At 36.8% G+C, this 25181-nt stretch overlaps 1 protein-coding gene across 1 annotated transcript; it reads left to right on the forward strand.

Moving 5' to 3' along the window:
- The first annotated feature begins 1439 nt into the window (after window positions 1–1439).
- Window positions 1440–15979, forward strand: LOC146139313 (sodium- and chloride-dependent GABA transporter 1-like). Its single transcript, XM_083392396.1, has 11 exons — window positions 1440–1548; window positions 9909–10143; window positions 10546–10678; window positions 10975–11109; window positions 11654–11757; window positions 11821–11914; window positions 12628–12768; window positions 13284–13412; window positions 13810–14016; window positions 15126–15302; window positions 15878–15979. The coding sequence occupies exons 1-11, from the start codon at window positions 1440–1442 to the stop codon at window positions 15977–15979; spliced, it is 1566 nt and encodes a 521-aa protein (XP_083248522.1).
- Window positions 15980–25181: the final 9202 nt, after the last annotated feature.

A 25181-nucleotide genomic window follows, 5' to 3' on the forward strand; every position in this document is an offset into this window, starting at 1 on the left:
ACGCTTGGAACGTCAGTGGCTGAACCAATCTAAAGTCTCGCGTTTCTATATTTAACGTCCAAACGCAGATGTGTAGCCAGGGTATTTCGCGTCCAGGGAAAACTATAAAATTGGCGCCTCCTCCTCCATGTTTAATCACGTTTTCTATTACATTAGCATAATATAGCTTACCTTATGCTGAAAAACAATTCAAATTTTAATAAAACAATGCATTTAAAAAAGAAGCAGCCACATTTAGGCATTTGTAACATTCATTTTGGCGCCCCTGTACTTTGGCGCCTGGGGCATACGTACCCCACCGTCCCATTTAGATAAGCCTCTGTTCAAACGTCAGGGAGAGTTTCCAAAGAAAAGCTGTCATTTAGAAATATAGCAGGAGAATGGCAATTCATCTCATGTGGCACAGATAACGTTGTATGGTCCTGACAAGATCTGTGTATGCATATTCCATTTCCGTTTTGTTGCGAGCACGCCATATAGTTTGCTAAGGCAAAGGCAGTGACTTGCAACAAAAGGGGAAAAAAGAAAAAAAAATGTAAAAAGGAAAAAGTGGCCATTTAAAAGCATAGCAGGAGAATGGCAATTTATCTCATGTGGCACAGATAACAAAATTTGCTGAGCATATGAAACTAATTGTATTTGTATGACTTGACAAAGATTTGTATCTGCATATTTCTATATCCGTTTTGTTGAGAGCAGGGCTGCGGAGACGGGAATCGGGAATCGACGGAGTCGGTTTGTTTGCTGGAGCGGACTCGGGACTGTGGACTCGAGTAAGACCACTCAAAACTACCCAAACCGACGTGCGCATGCGCAATACCAAGCTTTTAATCTAAAATGGCCGCCAACTGTATATTGTAAATGCAAAATAGCATATGGTGGATATTTTTCAACAAGGTATTGTGAGTAAATAAATTATATGACACCCCTACAAAGTGGATTGCTGACAATCCACAGTATTTTTAGTTACGTTAATTAGGGGAATACAGGCTATAGAGTCGGAGCCGGGCTCGGTACTCGGAAGTCGGAAGCGGGTTAATTTTAACCGAATTCGCAGCCCTAATTGCGAGCACGCCAATAGTTTGCCAAAGCAAAGGCAGTGAATCGGAAGTTACAAAGACCCCTACAAACAAACTATAAATTTTACTATTTCAATCACATAATTTTCTTAAATGAGTTAGAGTTAGAGTTAGAGTTAGAGTTAGAGTTAGAGTTAGAGTTAGAGTTAGAGTTAGAGTTAGAGTTAGAGTTAGAGTTAGAGTTAGAGTTAGAGTTAGAGTTAGAGTTAGAGTTAGAGTTAGAGTTAGAGTTAGAGTTAGAGTTAGAGTTAGAGTTAGAGTTAGAGTTAGAGTTAGAGTTAGAGTTAGAGTTAGAGTTAGAGTTAGAGTTAGAGTTAGAGTTAGAGTTAGAGTTAGAGTTAGAGTTAGAGTACGCAAAGGATGGACGAGTACAAGAAGATGCCCAACGATCAGCTCATAAACAACCACATCGCCGACCGCAGTGTTTCTCAAGTTATGGGTTTACGACTCAACATTGGGTGGCAGTTTGGTTTGGTTGGTTCGCCGACTGAAGTGGTTTAATGTGGATAATATTGGTTCGGAGATCAATTTCTCCGCAATTTGAGAATACAGCGGAAGCAATTCGAAGACTTGGCGCATATTAGTAAATTTTGCATCGATTAATGCTTCTTACGTTTTCTTCGCTTATAAAAAAGTTTGGTTAAGGGAATCTAGCTTCGCTGTTGTTCTTACGCAGCAGTCTCGGGTCGCCGCGAATAAAGGTTGAAAAACACTGTCCTACGTAGATTGAAAATCAAATTTTAGACGATAACTATCACGATCCGACACCAATGACTGTTGTAAGCACATTTTGACCAAGTCGCTTTACACTTCCGGTGAAACAGCGCACTCTAGCGGAATTAAACGGAGACGTTGTAGAGGGCATGATGTATACGACTAAGAGGTTTTGTATTTCCGTATGTTTTATGATGTTTCTGCTGATGTGACAGTATTATTGCCTATGCGAAGCAACGCTAACTCACACCGAAGTGTTAAATGCTAAATAGCTTGTTTCTCCATTATCACTGCGGTCAGCATTTGAATTTTCTGTAGCTACTTAATACCGCTATCCGCTTGAAAACAAACTTCTTAGCTATCAACTGGTGCTGTTTACAGCGTTGATTGCTTTGCTGATATAGTTAAAACTGGTTGTTCGTTCATCAACTAATACAATTCTAATCACCAGAACGTCTTGTGGTGGCTCGCGAGTTAGATACGCACCTTAAAGTTGGAGTCAGAACAAAAGCGTCAATTATAACGCTATTTGTTGAATAAACTATTATAAGCTTTTTTTTTTTTTTTTTTTTTTTTGGCTAACTAAAAGAAAGCAAAGAAAGTAAGTGTAAAATAAAAGGTAAAGGGGTAGTGGTTTTGTCTTTCCATTGGCCAAAAAGTAGGCCAGGAATGCCTAACATGTCAGTAGTGGTTCACGCCCAGTCCTCAGGCCAACCATTCCCAAAGGGAGATGGTGCCGCCACATGGAAGTAGGGCCCGAGTTATAACTGCGCATCGGCAGAAGGTAAATATTTTCGCCTTTTTGTTTGGGTGTAGGTAATAAGGTAATAAATGTAGTGTCAGTAGCAGTAATAATTTTAGTGTTTTTACTGGTCTAAAAAAAAAACGTTTTACCCGGGGAAAAAAATGCCAGGACACAAATCCCACAGGGATCCGGTTAAAGACCACCGTCAGGTAAGTATCAACATTCCAAAATCTTGCCTCACAACGTATTTAGTCTCACGCGGTCTGTTTGGGGCCGCGGCCAAATTGGTATCTATTCATTACAACGACTTGTTTCGGTTTTGGCTCAAATTACTAGACATCGGAAGAAAATACGAAGTATTGGACATCAAGTGTTGTAAACAAGTCAGTTTCCCAGTCAACTAATTTTCAATAAATAGTTAGTAAGTCCCAGTCCAAGTTTTTATTAGATCAAGTCAACTCCAAGTCAAAGTTATTGACAAATGAAAAGTTAAACTATTTAATTGGTAAACACGTCTGATTGTGAGCAATAACTTAAAGGAAAAACAACAAAAATCCAACATATAAACAAGTAAAGTGTTCTACTTGCAAATTTTCAATAAATTATCCTTTTTTACGCAAAATTTCTTTTTATGAAAACACTCCCCAAGTCATTTAACTCAATGACTTCAATTCGAGTCAAGTCATTTGTCAAAAAATACTTAAGTCAGGTCAAGTCAATTTGGTAATTTTGTCCGACGCTCTTGTATATTTCAACAGGCAACGTTGACCACCGTGCTATCTAGCTCAGGGGCGGGCATTTGAGTGGCCCGCAGACAGTTTCTGGTGTTACATGGCCCACGTCCACAGTCTGCTGCAGAGATTGGCACGCAGTTCACAGTTCATCACCCTACTCTAACAAACAGCATTTAAGGTATGACATGCTAAAATTGTGTTGATTTTTCTTTTGACCGCGTTAAAAATGTAAAGATACGCGACAGGCTGCTACAAAGCGGCAAAACTGTTTTTTCTTAATGTTTTTAGACTTGTTAATAGACATTTAGGAAGAAGTCATTTTGACAAAACTCTGTCTTTCAATTATACCAACAATGATAAATTGAAGGTTCTATCAATTTAAGTTTGTAGACCACTGTCTCTTTCCAGAGGGAACCAGCAGACCTATTTTTTGGCGTATGACTACGCTTGTAAATCAGTTGTGCCGTCTGTATTCTGTATAGGCCTATAAGCTGAAACCTGCACCCAATGATTGTATATATAAAAAGTGCTCCAAGCATGAATCAAAAAAATAAAATTATATTGCTCTAATTTAAGAAACGCATAATTTCAGAACCTGAGCCTAAAAATAAAACTAGTGAATATTTTTTAACGAGGGCACTGACTTGTAATTTTTAGGAGCTCATCAATATGAACTACCACCTTCTGCAAGTAATTGGCGTTGGTCATCGAAAGCTAAGCGAAATCCACAATATCGCGTCAGCACACGGGTTTGCGTGTAAGTTAACTGGCGCTGGCGGCGGTGGCTGTGCGATCGTACTTCTCCACTCGGATGAACATTTCGCAAAGCTGAAGAAAGAGTTGGACGCCAATCACTTTAAAACTGGGAGGTGAAATTAGGCTGCCCTGGTGTTAAGGTTTTTCAAGTCAAAACCGTCACGTAACGTCTAAAGAGTTGACAGCATTATATTTGGCGAACTGGTATGCAATGTTTGGAGCATAATGGTTGGAGATTGTTGAAAGACGCAGTAAGAATATCACAGCCCATACAGAAGTGGTTGACATTTCAAATATTGAAAAATTAATTAATATATGTTGAAAATAGGCTTTGGTATTCTTACTACGTGTTATGAAATGTTGATTTAGAAAAAGGCAAATTGTATAGTTTTTACAACCGCGAAATACCACTGAAATTAAATTGTTGTTAATATTTTTGCCACATATATGTTACTTGCCACTAGGGATGTTCAAAGTAGAATCCCAAGGTATTCTAGAATAATAGGTTTCGAATCTAGAATAACGAATCCAGAATAGCGAATCCTAGTATATTTTTATTAAATTATCTAACCTTGGTTTTGTTTGGGGAAGGGATTAATCTTAATCTACCCCAACAGGGCCTACAATCACAGCAATAAATCGCCCAAACAATTTGCTAACATGTGTACATTATAATAAAAAAATCTCCCATATGTTTAACATTCTTAACAACTGTCATTTGAAGCAGTTCTGTAAACTGTATTATGTCAACTGTCCAGGTTGTTGCCAAAACTTATATTTTTGCCAATAGTGAGTACAATGAAACACTGCACACAGAAGTCTTAATAATATATATTGCCAGAGGAACCTGTTTTAAATATACTATGCCTGGTAGCAACAGCATATTTACAGAAGTCTTAAGCAATTCGGTCCTGTTTTTTAAAGCATTGTTGGGTTTTAGTGCTTCTTTTTTGACTAACATGATCTGTTATGCAGTCAAATAATGTACTGCAAAGAATACAAAGTTACTATTGACATAACCAATTCTTGACAATTACGCTGTGCATATCTTCATAACCTCGCTGAATAATGGCCTAAAGTTGACCTTAAGTAACCCTATAGCACATTTTGTAGACGGTCAGCACGTTTTACAACGTAATATCACTTTTGCAACTTAACGCATTTAGGGCTATTGCGAACTCCACACCAGACATTACACGTTAGTCGCTCGCCCAATAATGCTTGATTGACACTTAATTATTAGACGAAAGTTATCGCGAGACGCGGTAATTGTTCGCCCGAAAAAACGCTGACACTGCACTACCAGGCTACGTTTAAAGCAAGTACTATAAATAGGTCACCGTAGCGACATGCCAACTTACCACACGCGTTTGTACAATTAGGCGCAACAATCGGCGGTAAAACATTAAATTATATCGGTTCCAATTACCCGATATAAACGGCAGAATTGGATTCTAATCCCATCTGGATTCGAATCCAAGGATTCGATATTCTACTTTGAACATCCCTACTTGCCACCGAACTGTGAGTTAAAGCAAATCAAAATTATTTTTTTTTGTACGTAACCGCATTGTATTTGTACTAACTTTATTATCTTTCGACAAAATTTAAGTTTTTTTATTTATTAAATCTCGTTTTCTTTTTTGTGCTATTTGTTTTCGCTTCTTGGTTCAAAATATTGTGCTGTTGCAATTAAAATGACACCCTACCGTTTTTTTCATGATATTTGCTCCAAGCTTAAGTGTTTAGTCACTTTCAACAGTAGCATAAAACGTTCAATATATTCTTTTTTAAATAATATTTTTTTTATTCAGCCCCGTAAGTTGGATACTTATGTTTAACCAGGTTAAGAAAATATAAAGTTTGCCGCCTTTGCTCATAACTTAAGATAAAAATTGTGTGTTACATCGGGAGCCTTCAAAGGGGCTTACATAAATCAGTTGATCAATCAAGGATTTCGTGCGAGCAAGGCCAGGCTAGACAAATTAACTAGCTTGCGACGAGGTTCGAACTCACGACCTGGTGCTACTGGGACCGTCACTCTGCCTAACTGCTCTACACACAACAGGGGACTCGGCGCTGCTTTGCACAACGTGCACGCAAAAATGTGCGAAAAATGTGCGGGGCGCACTTTTTAAAAAGCCTTAAAAAATGTGCGCGCGTTTTTCCAGAATGTGTGCTCATTTTAATTATATGGGCCGAAAATTTATTTTCGGGACATATCTTGTTTTTGCCGTTATTATATGGGCCGAAAATTTATTTTCGGGACATATCTTGTTTTTGCCCGAAAATGTTTCAGACCGATTTTTGTCCGGAGCTTTATAGAAAAACTAGACATGATAGAACTTTCAAATTTTCAGACATGGCGTAGAGTGGTATGAAGGTGCGATGTCGAGGTTTATGAGGCTGTAACCCTAGGGGCCTCTGACTGGGGGGCCAAAAACTTAAAATATTGTGACATCATCGTTTTAGCTCTTTGTAGCTATCTACTCGTACCTAGCGGCAGAAAAACTCGATACAGAATTCGTTTATATCGCTTCCTTGGCCTAACTCGCAAAGGGACTAAGTGGCTGCTGACATCACGCTGCGCTTCATTGTCCCGCCCGTGCAACGTTTATTGTTGGCTGCGTTAGGAAAACTTGGCGTGTGCGACTTGCATTTAAGAAAGAGGCTTCACTTAGTAAAGTAACCTACTACTCTTACAAAACACCATATTTTACTGCCGCAAATATAAATGCGAAATCTGGGGGCAGTGTACGCCTCTCTATTTGCACCTGTTGCGCATTTTACTTCAATCAAACATATCAACACCAGGCCTAAGCAAATTAAAATTGTAAATACGTAAATTCTATTTATCAAATATATTTCTCGATCATTTCCCAAATACCTTGCCGTATTTTAATTTATTATCGCGGTATTACATGAAGAGGCAAGGCCAGTATATAATAAAGTTTCACCCATCGTAATGCAGGGAGGCATTGCTAGAAACTTCATTTATATGACGTTCGTGAACTATGTCGCCAGATTGAATCATAAGTTAAAAAGGACTGAAAATTTTCTTGAAGGTAAAGCTTTCAGGCGTCAAGTGCTAGTTTGTCACTGTCTCTGAAAATAGAATTTTTGTTTTGAAGCGGCAAAAAAATAAAAATAAATCAATGAATAAAATATTTTGATTGCAAAACGATTCTAAAATTAATTTTGCTTTTTACCAAACTAACGTATAAGAAAATTAAACCCTTGGCAACTACCCTTTTCGTATCTAAGACATATAAGTTAAGGCGGGTGATTTTCGGCCCATATCTGTTTTTGCTTGCAGAAACAAGTTAAGCAAATAAAAGAACAGGCAACGTTTATACTAAACCACAAACCAAAGTCAAATTAATAATATTTGAAAGCAACCCTGATAGGTAACGCTATTTATTTATATCCTTAAGCCTAAAAAGGTTGAGAACCACTGGTTTAAACGGTTATTCGTTTGTTGACACACATAGACTTTGAGTAGCGTTTTGAAAACCACCGAAAACTATATCAATGGCAAACTGTAGGTGTAAAAATAAAGATATATAGTCTGTCATTTATAAGTTGCAGTCATTAAAAGAGGAATATATTTCGCCACAAACTAAGGCATCATCATTCTCTTATTGGAAAACAAGCTATAAATATTCTATTTGATTAAGAGACTGATGATGCCTTATTTTGTGGCTGAACATATTTCGTGAAGGACTGGCTCTTATAAATGACTTACTATTATCAAGACAGGAATGTCTAAACAAAACTGTTTTAACTGCGAAAACACACACTAATTGTCCCTATTATAGCCTACCATATTTAGTAATATTTTATCTCGATTCAAAAGGTGATAGATCTCAAGCAACTTTTTAAGACTCGAACCATATATCGTTCAACAAACCAGCATATGATCCGAACAAAACATAAATAAGTAACACTTGGCTATTATCCATTACTTAACGTTCAGCAAACACGCGTATACCCGGTGCGCACTCAGAGATTATAATCTACTTTAATTTTAAAAAACAAATTACTTCTTAACTCATACGATCAAACGCAAACCAGTATAGGATTAATGTTGGGGCGTTAACTTATGTATACTTGCATACACCTATAGCAAACGCGCCTATGCATACGCAACATGGCATAAGAACATTTCTGCAGAAATTAATTTGTCAGCAGTATATGACGCAGTTCTGTTGGAACGCGGAAGTTAAATGTTTGCCAAGTGATCCACAAACGACTTTCTCGAAACAATTATCAAAACTTTGGCGCAGCATTTTGTTTTTATTTGCACAAAAACAATACAATAAGGATCATTCGCTTTCGCGAATTATACGTGCGCTACTATAGATGGTTGTTAGATGTTTTATTGTTCGACTGTTGACGTATTTAAACAATCAGTCATGGGTAGAACTTAATTTAAGGACGACAAACGTGTCAAAACGATAAATGTTAGGGAATAGGAGTGTCTCGAAACATTGGGAATGTGGATGACATGTAAAATTGCCTTCTATAAGTATTTTATGACCAGGTTACTAGGGTATTGTCTACCTAGTTGTGAAAAGATATTACGGCGGTTTAATTATATGGGCCGAAAATTTATTTTTATCTGATACAGGCGCACTCTTAAGTTAAATCATAAAACAATAAAAGGTCGATATATATAACGGCCAGAGATTAAAATAGGGCGTAAACGTTAACGATCTAACACGGGTAGTAATTCCAGCCTTGCCATAACTACACGTCATGCGAAAAAGGTGTGATGGCTACGGTAACAAAAGATAAAAAGGTGCAAATGTAATTAGATAAGGTATAAACAGGTGAAGGTGTGATAACGCAATAGTAAAAATAATCGAAAAACAACACACGACATGCGATAAAACATTTTGTGCTACACTTGCACTAACAGAATGTGACGTTGGCGTAAAGCGCGAAAAAGGGCGTTTGTTTGGTTTAAAATTCGAGCCCAAACGTCGTCATTCATCCTCCCAATTAAAAGTATAATAAAACTACTTTAAAGAAGCGCGATAACTTTAATAGTTAACCTTGTTTAGTGTTTGTTAACCTTTTTAAGTCAGGGCGCACGTGGCGAGCGAAGCGGGCGCGATTTTTACGTATACCGGCATTTCTTTTAAATTGGTTGTTAGTTTGCAGGTGTCTGTCATGTATCAATAACGAAGCTTTAAACACCTTTTTTCGGGCCACTATCATGCGGGCTGCGCATTTTTTACTGTCGGGTTAAACTGTTGTATATTTTATTGTTTCCCCGCCACGCTACAAAAGGTAAAGGCCGTTTCATGGTTTTGACCTAAATTGTTTATGTCTTATTCAGAGGATTTAGACCTTTTCTTTCGTCGAGTTTACTGCACAGTTTGCTTTATTGTGTCGTTGGCCTTATAGTTTTATAGATTAGTCTGCTTTAGATACCGATTGGCAGTGTTGTAACTACTTAAGTCAATGACTTGTCTTAAGTGTATTTAAGTCACTGTTTTTAAATGACATTATTTAAGTCGTTTAGGTGAAATGACTGGACTTGACTTCAGTGTTTTAGACAAATGACTTGACTTGGACTTAAGTCAATTAATCAAATTACTTGGGTTGAATTAAGGGTTTTTATTTACCATTTTTTATGCTATTTTTTAGTTGAATTATTGCTTGTATTCGGGCGAGTATACCTATTTTAATTGTTTATTATATTAGTAGTTTGACTTGGAGATGACTGTAATAATGACTTGACTGGAAATTGACTTGGGCAACTGATGACTTGGACTGGGACTTGTTTGTTTGTTTTTTCAAAAAAACTTGACTTGGCCTTTTTTTAAATGACTTTACTGGCACTTACAATACTGTTTTTTTACCGATTGACAGGCATAGCGTTCGCGGAAACGATGATCATGTTCCACGGCGTTATCAGCTATCCCATTATCCTCGCTTGGAGCTTTAAGTATTTGGTGAAGAGCTGTCAGTCTGTGCTTCCCTGGTCCACCTGCGGCAACCCCTGGAACACCGCACGTTGCGTCACTTCCAGGTCTCTTGGCAACGCCTCTGTCACCAATATGACGTCATCGAATGGAACCGTTTCGTCGGCCACGGAATACTGGAAGTAAGTGATTTTGAGGAAAGCTATTGAAAGTTTTAACTTATATGCAATAATTGTGGTAACCATGACCTGAAATCAGTCTTTAGAATTATTTTGCAAAGTGAACGAGAATAAATAAACTTGCTAAATAGTCACAAATATTTGAAATTTATTAGTTTTAAAAGTTCTATTTTTTTCACATTTTAAACATGTTGTTACACCATCTACGTTTTCTTATTTCATAGTTACACCATCCCAAAAATTGTGTACAAGACTCCTTGATACACCAATATGGCGTCTTAACTTAGGTAGCCCCGAATCTGACGCTAAAGAATACGAAATTCATGGATAAAACAACTAGCTTCTGCCTATATAGTTGATCGCATAAATAAGACCCCGCAACTATCGCTTTTTCTCGTTGCATAGTCACGAAGTACTCAGTGTGACGTCAGGCATTGACGAGCCGGGAAACTTGAAATGGGATCTTGTGCTTTATCTCGCCATCTTGTGGTTGGGTTTTTACCTTCGCACTTTTAAGGGAATTGGGTGGACTGCTAAGGTAAGCACTAACACATTATTAAGGATTGTATCACATTGTTGAGGGTTGTTTCCTTTCGACAATCCCATTTACCGCTAAGGTAAGCACTAGGGGTGTTCAATAACATCGTACAGGAGTCGTTACCAAAAGCAACAGTCGTAATATGAATTAATACTTTTTGTCCGAGAAATCGATTTTATATTTTCATCATAAAATACGGTGTCATTGTAATAATAAATAAAACATTTACTTCCGTTTTCCGAAAAGAGTAGGATTATATGTCTTATTGTTTGTTTTTAAACCACCAATTATTTTAGATTGTTTACGTCACAGCAACGGCGCCATTTGTTCTGATCGACGTCATAATGGTTCGAGGTTTTACACTAGAGGGCGCCGCAGATGGCTTAAGATATTACCTCATTCCTGACGTCACTAAACTCATTAACCCTGATGTAAGTTGACGTCATAATGACGTAGGCTTATAAACTTTTTTTGAGGCAGAACTGTTGCTGCTTCCAAATCAGTGGCAAATCGACATGATTTCTTAGTAAGTAGTCAATCAAATAATTTTGTTTATTAGAAACGAAACAAGGTTTTTACTTAAAACTTTTATTTTCTCACACAACGGTTAAAACTTAGACTGTCAGGTATTCGAAAACTTTTACGTAACTAAAATAAGGAGGTTATTAAGCAATGCACTCAAGGGGGTGTCATATAATTCGTCCATCCACAATACGTGATTGACAACTATTGAACGTTTTGATGTTACCTTTTTACAATTTACAGTTTGCTGCCTAATCAGTTTCGAAAATTGGTAATGCGAACGTGTACGTCGGACTCGGGACTTGGGACTCGGGTAGATTTACATAGTCTTACTTGAGTCCCAAGTCCCAGGTCCGACTCCAGCAAAACAAACCGACTCCCGAGTCCGACCAAGTCCTGCTTTAAGGTAAAACGTAAAGCTTTGGCAGTTCTAAAACAGTGACTTCCTGACAGGTTTGGATAGCGGCCGCCACCCAAGTACTTTACTCATACGTTGCTGCCAACGGGATTTTTGCTACAATGGCGAGTTATAACCACTACCACCACGACATATGGCGGTAAGTGAAGTCCAAGCGTTTAATTTAACCACTGGAAAGTAAAAGGAGAATTTGGTTTTGCAGAGATTCCGTGATCATTGCCCTGATTAACAGCTGTGCCAGCTTCCTTAGTGGATTTGCGGTCTTCTCAACTCTTGGGTACATGGCACACTACCAGGTTTGTAGTGGGATACACAGACTTTTAAGTGGTGTTTTTTTAAATCTGTTAGTGGGGTATTAGTAGGCTACAAGGTATAAAAGTGTAAATGGCAAAAAGTGCTATCATCGTAACAGATTGATATAGATAAATATGTTTATTGTTTAGGAAAAAGATTCCAAGGGAGCAGCAAAAGACCGTTAGGTTATAGGTCTTTTTGCGACATATTTTTTAACCAAAAGATTAGTTCCTAAGGTAAAATTTAATTTGCAGCGATTGGGTTTATAACATTATATTCTCAGAAAGATACTAGGCAATATAAAAACAAACTTTTGTTCAATTATAATGAAATTATTATTTGGCTGTCGTTAAAGAGTAGGCCTACCCCATTGAAGTAATAAAAGAATGACAGCCGTAAGGTCACTGACCTGTTAATAAGATAACAATAGGCCAAGGCTTCAAAAATAGTTCACTAAGATGAGGTTATAAATTACTAACCAGATACTAGCAAGCAGTGTTGTAAACAAGTCATTTGTAAAATAACTTTAAATTCAAAGTCTTTTCGAATAAATAACAAGTCAAGTCCCAGTCCAATACATCCGTTGCGCAAGTCAAGTCCCAGTCAAGTCAACTTTAAGTCACGTCCTTGTCGTAAAAATAAAAATCATTGACTGAAGTCATTACAACAGTGCTGCTATCAAGGGCAAATAACCTGATATTTTGGTCGTCTTTAGAACACCACAGTTGACATGGTGGCTTCATCAGGGCCAGGTCTAGCTTTCATCGCCTACCCAGAGACCCTCTCCTTACTCCCCCTTCCTCAACTTTGGAGCGCCATCTTCTTCGTCACTTTGCTTCTCGGATTCGATTCGCAGGTAAATATTTGACCTTGAAAGTCGCGGTTTAACCTTGTCGTGTGTTTGCCGTTACGAGTGTAATTGATGGAGAGTCGAGCCAATGTATTTTTATTAAACTTCTTTATACACATATTTTTCCTTTTTTGTACTTCATGCTGTACAGTTTTTGTACCATTTGCTAGTCCAGTTGCACTTTGCAACAGATATTCTTGCAGTTATTTTTAGTAATAGTGTGGCTTTTAAAAACTTGTAGGCCTATAAAGCATTTTCCGCAAGCTTCACTTCACTTTTGTTTGTCAAATGACTTGACTTGACCATAATAATTTGGTAAAATTTTGCCTCAAAATATTTTCTTGTAAAACAGTTTTCTCGCTGTATGATTTGGTTTGACAGTTACTGGACGATGTTTTTTGGCAAATGACTTGACTGGGGCCTAATCATTTGTCAAAATCATTTCAAAGGCTTGTTTACAACACTACCTTTTACTGTTTAAAATTATCAATTCGGTTGCGTAAACTTGTTTTTTGTTGCAGTTTGTGAACATTGAGAGTTTCACCGCTTTTATCTTTGACAACATTCCGCGGCTAAAACAACACAAGAAAGTTGTCCTAGCAATAACCTGCCTCTGTTTTATGGTGATATCTCTCTCTATGGTAACCGAGGTGAGAACATAGACTGTCGAACAAACTATACACCAACGCTATTTTACATTAAAGGTGGCGTAAATGTATGTTTCAAGAAATAAAAAAAACACATAAAAACGACACCTTTGTGCGCCGGAAAGGCATGTCGAAAAACTTCAAGATTATAAAGGCTAAAAAGCAACACCACCCTAGCCCTTGTGGGACATAAAAACGTTTACAAATTCAATTTAACAGAAAGAAAAACAATTGAAAAATGCATAAAGGGTTATTTGAAACGTTCAAAATGATAGCTACCTCTGAATGGGCTTTGATATTCTTATTGCGACTTACTACAAACACCAACCATAATGCTTCAAAGAACAATTAGTTTTGATCAGTTCTGTACAACTTTAACACTAACGTACTTTCTTTACAGGGCGGCGTGTATGTGTTCGAGATCTACAACAACTACGGGGTTGCTGGTTGGTACATGTTCTTCATCATTCTCTGCCAGCACGTCGCCATATCCTGGTGCTACGGATTTGAAAGGTGGTGGGCAGACCTGAGCGATATGATCGGAGAAAAGTGGGGGAAAATGTGGCTCAAGATCTGTTCAAAGTACCTTGCGCCAACCTTGTGCTCGGTAGGTTCAAAGCAGTGTTGTAAACAAGTCATTTTCAAATGACTTAAATTCATGTCAAGTTACTTCCAACTTAACTAAAGACCCAGTCAAGTCATTTCCAACTTAACTTGAGTAACAGTCAAAACGAAGCACATCAAATGCTCAATAGGTTTAAGTATTCTCAAACCAAGCCTAACTATGATTGCTATTTTTACACACAGTAGGTTTGAATCGGACAAAATGAAACATGATAGGCTACTTGCGGAATAATGAAATTCCTAGGTATTTAGCATTTTGTGCTCGGTGTGTGCCAATATAAGACGCGAAAACGTCTAAGACTTCAGGTTTAATAAACTAAGCCGCAAAGTACCGGTACTTACCCTATACTTCTAGTCTATTAAAATACTAAATGTCGTGTTTTCGACTTTGTATTGGCTAGTGTTCGTTGGCCAAGTCTAAAACAGATTTTTATTAGTATTTTTACTTCTGACGATGATTTTCAACATTAAGGATGATAATATTAAGCACTTGTGGGTTTAAGACTAAAAAGGGAAGTCATTATACCTATATAGGTCCTAGGGATAGGCTAACAGTAGAGTGCTAAATCAAGATACGACCTAGACCCGTCAGAATAAGTCCTAAGCGTCAATAATGCCATCGAAATAATCATTAACCTAACCCTACATCCCATCCCAAGCTTTATCACCAACTCCGCTAAAAATTTCAACACTAACACAAATTCTAACCTCACGCATTATTTACGCCTAACACTAAGCTGGGACAAACAGTCCAACAGCGCAACAGCGCTACCGAAACGGCTGATGCTAGGCCTGTGTTCTTCAACCGCCCCTAACCCTCTTCCTACAGTTAAAAGTGTTTGGTGACATTTATGACTTATCCGTATAGGTTTTTAGCTCTTATTCCGACGAGTTTAGGTCTTATACTGTGTCGTACTTAATACTGCTTATTTGTTCTTCATACTATGACATTATAGATAGGTCTTAATATTGTGGTAATATAGATAGCTCCGCAAAAAAATATATTGTTACCTGTTTAAATATTGTTACCCGTTCCCGTAAAAACATTTTAATCATTAACGCGCCAATTAACAAATAAATGTTAACTTTAAGGTGATCACAGTCTACTACCTTGTGATGCACAAACCGCTCACCTATCAAGGTTACGTCTATCCTGGCTGGTCGCAAGTAATTGCCAACCTAATGTCGCTTAGTTCGGTTGCCATCATACCCGGCTATGCAATCTACAGGTTGGTAAAATGCTGGAAGAAAAATGGTGACTTTAAACAGGTATGCTATTTAAATTCGTTTAAGTAAAAAGTATTTTTATATGTGCCGAAAAATACATTTCGGGACCTATCTTGTTTTTGTCGATAACATTTTTTGGAAATTTTCACAAATGGCGAATGGTCGTGTGTAGATGCAGTTTTATGGATCTGCCCATCTAGGGGCTTTAACTGGGGGAATAAATCATATAAGTGTGACGTCACCATACAAATATGCGTGACGTCAGCGTATAAGTTCTTGTAGCTTTATACCCTTATCTTGTTTAATTACTTTATTAAAATAATGAGGATTCAAAAACGGACGATCTTTAAAAATTCCCCCCTTACTCGCCATTTGCTGTAAATAAGTTAAAAGGGAAAAACGTTTCTGAATAAAGATTGATGTAAAGGTAAACAAAAAAACTACGTTATTTAAAGTTTATTAAGATGAGTTCGATTGCAATTCACATCATTTAGGGTTTGGTTGGAACCACAACTTTTCATTCTTAGGCCCCATAAACTTTTTTTATGGACCCTAACTAGTCCGAAAACCCCACTTTGGGAACCACTGGGTTTAATGTGTTTTCTACTTTTAAACAGCTTTTTCGGAACTATCCCAAATCAAAACAGGAGGACGAAGTTAGAATGAAATATTCTTTTGATGACATTTCTTTGGATAAATCCGTTGTCCTTATTGAATGAAAACAAACCAATTGCTAAATTATACTTTGTATTTTCTTTTGAAACGGTACCCAATATTTTCGACAATACTAAATGATGTAATTACTGTGGTAAACTGGGCACAATGTATGGAAAATAAACTTCCAAAGTATATTTTTTCTTGGTTGTAAGGTCAAAGGCTCTTTATCGTTAGACGGCATAGCTTCTTTTGTTTTTAATTTACTGCTTTTACATTGTTTTAAAAGTTAGGAAACCATTTATGTGGTCAAAAGCCATGGCTGAAATATTGATGTCAGTTTGGTATCTGATCGGCACCGATACCATTCTAGTATCGGGCAAATTAAAGTACCACTTGGCATCGGGTATCGGCTCCGATCCGATATTATCGAACATCTTTATTGAAAAGAAACTGGGTGAACTCAACCGATTGACTATAGTTACGTAGTATGTGGAATGAAAGGGAACATACGTACGTTATTACTATCAGGACACTTAGTTTTAAAAAGTAAATTTTGCTTGAACAAACCGGTTATTTTAGTTAAATTTAAGTAATTTCTGCTTAAACTCTAACTAACTTTTACGATCTCGGGTACACCAATTTTACGACCTCATATATCGTAAATAAAAATTTAGCGTGAGTTCTGATTATTTATATCTTAGCGCTAATGTTCTGCCGCCGTAAGACTATCTGCCTGATTCTCAAAAATACCAAGAAACGTAAATACCATTATTAATTATTGACAACAAAAACGAGCTTAAGCATTACAGTAAATTACATACATTATGGACTAACAATCAACAACTATAATCAAAGACTTTTACATAACATTTTCCTTTATCATAGAATATATCTTCAAAACGGCAGCAATACATAGCGACAAATACGCTATACCAATTCCTATATCTGATTACTATCCTAATTACTATCCTAAATGATCCAACATTATCTACAAAATAAAAAGTGATATCACATGCTATAGTCATACACAGAGTGGCGAGGTAAATAGCGTGGTAACCGGCGCCTATGAAATGCACGAATGTTTAAAACCCACTGGGTTACTGAGTGTGTTAATTTAGTATTCCTTAAGTAATTACTAACGGCTAAAGATGTTGCAAGACCGCAACATGCCATCGCCCTTTTCAGAGAGTTGAAAACGCGATTCCTTGTCGGTATTTGCCATTGTCTTTACTGCGACGAAAACGATTCCATGCGTAGCATCCGCCGATGATAAGTGAAAATGCTCCTAGCGCCAAACTTCCGATGATTGCAACCATTAAAAGGGTTGGCTCAAAATTCAAGTGGTGTCATCTACTGTGTTGTCCACGACGTCCCTTACGTCGTTAGATCCCGTGTCAAGGACGCTTTCGATTGAGTTGGGTCCTGCACCAGCATAAAGAAAGCGCCATGCGAGAAGTTGAATAGGTGGCTATCCTCCGTGAAAACCAAAGGCCAAAAGGTGAACGTTAGATTTATGCTTGTGTTGTCGAAACTAGCGATGTCTTCTTCAAGTTTCTTAGAGATGTTTGTGTTTTGCCGGTGGAGGATCGCGCTGATTCCGGTGAAGTTCGTATCGGAAGTGTTGGAGGCTTCCATAGACTCAATTCTTGCAAGGCGAGAAAGTCTTAGAATGCCTTTTGATAAGGTGAAGGAATAAACCGAAGTGTTATACCGGGTGAGGTTTCCAAGGGTGTGTAGTGAACGAAGGCAGGCACGGAGCAAATCACGTTCAGCGGTGGAAGTGGCGAGAGAAATTTGAGACGTCTCAAGTTGCTCACGTTGGTTCTGTAGCCCAAGAATACGATTTGTTGTGTTAGACGGAATAGCTGACGGTCTTCGGAACGTTGCATTTGTTCAAAGTTTCGCAAGTCGCGGGCGAGTGCTTCTGTCCCAGTATGTAAATCTTCAACTGTAAAATTTGTTTGTTGCAAGGAAAAAGCGATGCTTTGATCCTGCAGTTCAGTAGCCGTGAATTTGGTCTATTTGTTTTTGGAGGGTATTTAGCCTAGAATTTAGTTCAGTTTTGAATTTGTGCATTTCATAGTGAATCGTTGCCTCGGAAAACAAACAAGCAATCAAAGACATAAAAGAAAACGCTTTATACGAAAGTTAGTCGGTTTAAAACATGCGAGAGCTACTGAAATATTAATTACATTGCCAAATAGGGCAAGGGTTATTTTATGTGCTATGGCGACCCTAGGAGAACCAGTTGCTAAACGACATGAAAGGGCCCGACTTTTTTTTATACATGCCTGGTCCGTAGCTAACGAACAGGAAAGGAAGCTTTGCGGTTCGTTATTATGGTGTTATTGGGAAACCATTCTTGTGGATAAGCTAACAAAAATAAATCAAGGAGACGAGCGTTAAAATCACCCCGTTGTTGTATAGTAACAATTAATTAATTAGACAAAAAGTGAGAAAAGCGAGGTTCAAATAGCGATATGTTTGCAAAAATTTAAGGGCAGTTATTGGTTTCCTGTATACGTATCCAGTCATTTGGCCGGTTGACCAACAACTGCAAAGAACGACTTTGCATTTTTATGCCAGGAGCTGAAAACTTGATCCAATTTCCCCAAGATGTCCAGGTAGGAAAGCAATGACGCCAGGCTTGAAGTTTTCCTTCTTGAAATTGAAAGTTTTAATGAAGCAGGGGCTCCCGCCCGAGTCTTGCAAGGAGGACACGCGGTGTCACATGGACGCGTGCTGCATGCGCGTGACTGACCATCTGATGAACGTTGAATGGCATGTGATGAACGTTGAATGGCAAAAATTACAATTTATTACCTGTTTTGGGGATAGGATTGACTTACATTTTATTTCAATGATGTTAGGAGGATATGAGGATATAAAATATGTTGCATATCACATTTCAATCGAAATTCAAGAATAAATGTTGGGAATATTTTAAAAATATATTTTCACGCTATTTTTTTTCGTTTCTGTGGCAGTAAACAGAACCAGTTTACTCACACAAATAAAAGTCACAGTAAGCTACTCAAGGTATGTTATTTGGTTTCCCTAAAAAAACATTTTCTTACTTGGCGAATTAGCGTCAAACGCAATTGACACGCATACCATGAAGAGACTATTTTAACCTTAAAAGATATCGTTATAAATCAATTTCACACTCAATCTGGTTCGTAACACAGAAGAAAGAAATCAAATTGTTGTAAAAGGGTGAAAAAGACAGAAGAAATATTGTAAATCGTTTCAAGAGCATTACTGAAAAACACGTAAATCAAAAGAAAATGATATTTAATTTTTTTTTCCAACGTTCGCATTCTCGTAGATCGCATCTGAAAAAAAAAAACAGAAACAAATCGTCAGCAATTTAGTTTATTTAATCCACTTTAATGAAGTCTTACCAGTTCCAGGCATGGAACCATCGTTCACATTTTCGTACGGGTTTTCCAAATCCTAAAATAATAAGATAAAGTTAAATGATTATTGTGTCCGTAGAACTAACATCGTTATCAAAAGCTGAATTATGACCAGCTTTATATTCTATCCAGATATTACAAAAAAAACTTTGATTATATTGTAATGTTGACAGGCTGTCGCACAACCCTGCTTCATCAGGTCTAAGTAGAAATAAAAGCGTTCTTTTTGGAGGTACTTTAAAGCTGGTTACCTTTCCATGAGTTGGTCCACTGGAAGGGTTTACAGCAACGTTTGCTGCTCCAGTACCTACAAAACAAAACATTTTTCGGCGAATACATTTGGAAGGTTTTAAGCCGTCAGATTTAGTTTAAGTTACATCAACCTAATTTAGCATGTACTTGTATAGGGCATGTCGCCATGTGGATATATCACACCTTTTAGACCGATTTTTTAAGTTAAAATAACTCATAATGTCAAGTATTTAAGCTGGGTTGAAGCATAATAGGCAGTATTGTAAATGACTTGACTAAAGTGCACAAATGACTTGAGTTAAAATGAAGTGTGTTCATGAAGAATTTTTTTTTATAAAATTGGGTTATATCTTAATTCTTGCATATAAAACAACTAGCTTGCTCCATGTTGCGCTTTTGTTGTATTTTAATTGAGTTATTTCTCATACTCTTTTAGCAAGTTTAGCAATTTAATAGATTAACGTTTTATGTTTATGACAATGAGATGACTTGCTTCAAATATGACTTGACTTGGACTTATGCAACTGATGAGTTAGACTCGGACTTGAGCTTGACTTGTCATTTACACAAACATAGTTTATTTGTACTTACTTTAGTTATTTTACAAATGACTTGACTGGGATTTAGGTCATTTTTATAGGTTATCTGTTTATCAATCAAACACTTAGTTTTAAAAAGTAAATCTTACTTAAACAAAGCGGTTATTCGAATTAAAGTTGAGTAATTTCGGCTTAAACTCTACCTAACTTAACATTTACTTTAACAACCATTAGAAGCTTTCGTCATTTACATTTTAAAGTCCTTGTAAAATTGTGACTTACTTTGTGAAGTGTAGGCAACTGTAGCAGGTTGTTTCGTTGTTATTTTCCTTCTGTAAGTAAAATAGAAAAATAATGACATTTCTTCGAATCCAGAGCATTTTGATTGAGGAAACCGAGTACCCAAACCTGTCACTTGTTTCAACAAGTCAAGCACATGGAAACTTTTAAAGTGGAAACTATTCGTAGAATGGAACTCTCTAAAATGAAAATTTCTCCAACCTAGTCTGTATAATCTTTTCTCTAAGGCGTCCCTTTAGTGATAAACATATAAAAACAAGAGTATAAAATTAGGTGCATAATTTATTTTGTGTGTGCGCAATGCGTCACGTCTTCTTGTAAGTTAAAAGGCTTTCCAATTTAAATCCAAACTTTGCTAGTTTTTTAGTTTAAATTAGACTTATTTTAGATGTTTAAACTTTGGGTCCGATCCCGATTACGAGTGGTAAAAATCCACGCGTTTCAAAACAACGCAAGTGTTGCTAAAGAAATAATTAATAGGACATGCCCTATAAGAGTTGCAGACGTATGACAGCATTATAAACCAACAAAACAGCAGGTGTTATGCCTTACCACTTGCGTCGGGTAATACTGTTGTTGTTGTGATGGACATTGGAGTGATGCAGTGACCTTTAACAGGGGTTGGTTCACTTGCGCCTTCGCAAGTCTCCGCTTGGATCTAAACATTTAGCATAACTTGTTGACAGAAGTACATAAAGTTGTCCATTTTTATGTACTGCAATTATTAAATTCGAAGTGATCAGTATTGAAACACATGGATCAAACGACGTTTTGTTAAGTAGTTCCATACTATTTTCAAGCAATATATTTGTGCTTGCTGTTCGTTAGAATATAACTTCAAGAACTCGTAAACAAACCAAGTGGATTATATTTAACATAGCTGTGGATTTAATTACTACAGTAAATGTGTTTGGCAGACGTGGTCCGCATCCGGACCTTTGTAGTATAGAAACGCATAAAGCATTTCCAATTTTTGAAATATGATAATACAGTAAAAAAGCAAATTTTTAAGGTTTTTGGTACGATAACGAGAAACGTAAAGGGGGAAAAAAAACTAGTTTAGAGTCCCTGGTTTAGACGTTTCATAGCAAATAAGAAAAATTAAAATTAAAAATTTGTATTATACCTTAGTACTTTTGTGTATCAGGTTGTTTTAGGTTGAAGTATAGCTACATTTTACCGAATTGAAAAAGGTCGTAGTTTGATGGCCGTGGATGTTTTGCAAAGGACAAACAAATGGCGTTTACACAAGCAACACTTACAGTCAAGTTTACATTCTGTACATTGCCATGCTTCTCTGGAGATAGTTGGACATTCAAGGTTTGGTTGCTTGCACTGAATCTTTCTTGGGTTGTCGCATGTTGAATCGTTGCAGTAACCTAAATGCAAGCACAAAATACAGTTTAAGAGATCAAATACGAACCACCTTTAAAGATATTAAAAAAGAAAAGCAGGCCCAGCATATACACTATACTGCAGTGATATTGAAACGTTTAACCCCAGCAATACCGGGACGGTCATCCAACAAGATAGCGGACGCGCACATATGTCTTACACTTAAGCCCTAATTAAGCCTGAATAAGATTCTTCGGCCTTTCCAAATGACGAATTTAACTTGCAAGAAACTTTAAGTTTATACAGTAGGTTATGACTTGCTTCGAAAAGTATTCTTTCTGAGAGATATTACATCGTTTATAACCAAGTCGTTATCCGTCTACAGACAGTCTGTAAAAACTAATTTCTGCATCACTTTTTAATCTTTCACAAGGTTAAAAATTATTTAAAAAATGCACGTGTAAGTTGATAATAATATCCACAGCACCGTTGTTTGCGTATGATGGTGTGCACAGCATGGTTAACAGCGAATTTTTTTACCAGTGCTGTAAACAAGTCATTTGCACTATAGCTTAACTTCAAGTCAAATCAATTTCAAAAATTATTCAGACAATGCGAATTCCTATGTATTACCGAACACCGGAAGCTTTCGACAGATTAACTGAACCAGTCGAACAAAGATGCAAGCAGAGCAGGCTAGAAAAACAACTATAGCCTGCAGTGAGGTTTGAACTAGAAAACCGGGGCCATAACCTTATATAACATACAGGGGCCGTAACCTCAAATATATTCAATAAAAGAAGCAAAGACATATTGTCCTTTTTTCAATCTTCAGGTGTGGTATTATAACCTTTTATCGTAAGTTTATATAAATATTTAACGCGCGTGGCGTGTTGTTTTAAGGCCATTCAACTTTGTTTCCCGACCACTGACCAGGTATGACTCGTTGTTACGTTGTGTGGGCGCGAAGATAACACAGGGAGTTGTTGAGTTCACGAACGCTCCGATCACTCTTTCGGGTAATCCATATCCTGTTGTGACGTTGCTTGATGACTCGACTGTAAAGTTGCTGCAGCCAAGGAAAGAAGCCTTCACCTAAAGTAACCAAGTGTTTGGAAGTTAAGTACACTATTGCCCAGTGTTGTAAACAAGTTATTTTGAAATGACCTAAGTCCCAGTCAAGTCATTTGTAAACTAACTTACGTCCAAGTCAAGTCGTTTGTAAACTAACTTAAGTCCAAGTCAAGTCGTTTAAAAACATAAAGTCAAGTCTCCAATCTGGTCGTTTTACTTGCAACAATTGAGATAAATAACTCAATTTTATGAGAAAAAATTGACTAAAAACACTTTATTTCAACCCAATTGCTTTGACACAATGACTTAAGTCTAAGTCACGTCCTTTTACCAAAACGACTTGAGTGAAGTCAATTGAAAAGAGTGAGGTACTTTTAAGTCAATTGAGTTATGTCGTTTTTAAAAGTCATTCATGCACGGATCTGTAAAGAAGCTTGATAATAAACCTTAAAAAAAAAAAGATTGATCGTAGATTGAAATAATCTTAATAAAGACTTCGATACGAAAACCTTTATAAGCGTTGTTTGGATATATTTCAGTCACTTTAACTGATGATATTGATTAGATGCCGCTGTAAAAAAGGAGTTAAATTAGAAATGAATCACCTTGATGATATACTCCGATCTCGGTGTTAAACCGGGAATGTCAGCCTTAAGCATTGCGTACGAAGCTGTTTGTAATATCGTTTTGTTGTCTTGTGTTGATTGCACCTCCACCTGCATAACGCAGAACACAAACACAATTGACCCGGATTGTATTTTATGTAAAAAAACAATAAAAGTGGTGGCACTAAGAGCCTCCAAAGCGAATGAAAATACCACATTATTCCACGGGCTCTAAAAGTATAATTACGTCTTGTTACAATTTGTGTGCTAACATAATTTGTATACAAAACAGCAAAAGCGTTTTACATTTATAGCGATTTTCAAACAATGTTCGCCCCCGTGCGCCAAAATACTGAAATAACCGTCGACAAACAATTTAAAAAAATGAATATATTTAAAGGTTTTGTAATGATATAAAGACGAAAAAAGTAATGCATATTACCTGCATGTCAATTTTGTGTCCTGTTAACGAGAGGTGCTTGCTGAAATTATCCTGCCATTGTAGTTGGGCGAATGACGAATCACAAGAGTCCACGGAAGCTGTCGTTTCCACTGTTAATGTAATACGCAAAGCTATATGTTGTCAAATACATGTTAAATAATTTTGACACTGGTTTTGTGCAATCTGGATAATTTACTAACTGTACAGTAGGGCTTTTTATTGTTATAAAACCGAAAAAGGTTACAGAAATATCTCACTCTAATAGACGGAACAGTTTATTTATACATTCTTGATTTTGACAGTAATTTTGTGCAAATTCGATAATTTAATACCTGCATATGGTATAATGTTTTAAAACGGAAACAATTCGCAGTAATAGCCCACTCTAATGAACGGGAACCGGCTCATTAAACTTACCTAATTTTGACGGTATGAAGTTACAAAAATGATAAAACTCTTTTTTAAACTTGTTTTATTGCAAAAACAAGCAGAACTTCCTTACGTTTATTTTGACACACATAATATGCTTTTTCGCCGATGCAATATGCGTTTGTAGTAATCCACCCATTCCCATAGTGTAAAATCTTTTGCTGGCAGGTTGAGGAATTTATGGGGTTAAAGTCTGCAACAGTTCCATCTCCCCACAACCATTGCTGACTCGAAGGATGCCATCTTGCCCCAATCGAAACCTTAAAGTCTGCGAACAACATCTTGGTGTTAAGTTAATTACGAAATAGGAATAGAATTACAGTTAATTCTGAGGAAAATAAGCAAGCTCCATTCGTAGACATACCGCACTCGCCTGTTTCATTTTGCCGATTATTTACATTGAGTGTGTTTTTGTGTGCAACAAAAATATTTATTAACTAATATAGAAGCTAAAAATAACACATTATGCAGTCAATAATTTTTCTTTTTCAAGAACAATGAAAAACAACTTATAAATAACAGTAAGAGACAATTTAGAATTTTTTCAAAAAATCAACTATAAAAATATCGTTTTCTTTTTCCAGAAATACTTTGTGAATTAAGAGTAGGCTACAACATATACCTAGTTAAAACGTTAGCAAAATCTAAAAATTCAAGTATGTGAACCGTATATAACCAGTGTTGTATTGACTTTATTTTTGCCTAAAAAACTGGGCGTGACTTAAAAAACTTAACTCCCTATTAGTTTCGTTTTTAATGTTTGCAACGTAAAATATTCCTCAGCATTGAAAGTGTGTTGACAGATTTTTTTAAGTTTAACTTTTAATTTTAATACCATTCAAGTGAATTGGATTTGAATTGTTATGCAA

Source organism: Ascidiella aspersa, chromosome 6 (assembly GCF_963924565.1).
Source record: "Ascidiella aspersa chromosome 6, kaAscAspe10.2, whole genome shotgun sequence".
In the NCBI taxonomy this organism is placed as follows: domain Eukaryota; kingdom Metazoa; phylum Chordata; class Ascidiacea; order Phlebobranchia; family Ascidiidae; genus Ascidiella; species Ascidiella aspersa.

Coding starts and splice junctions, on each gene's coding strand:
- LOC146139313 (XM_083392396.1), top strand. CDS start 1,440: ATGGACGAGTACAAGAAGATGCCCAACGATCAGCTCATAAACAACCAC. Junction 1,549..9,908: donor CAACATTGGGTGGCAGTTTG/GTTTGGTTGGTT, acceptor ACCGATTGACAG/GCATAGCGTTCGCGGAAACG. Junction 11,110..11,653: donor CTAAACTCATTAACCCTGAT/GTAAGTTGACGT, acceptor ACTTCCTGACAG/GTTTGGATAGCGGCCGCCAC.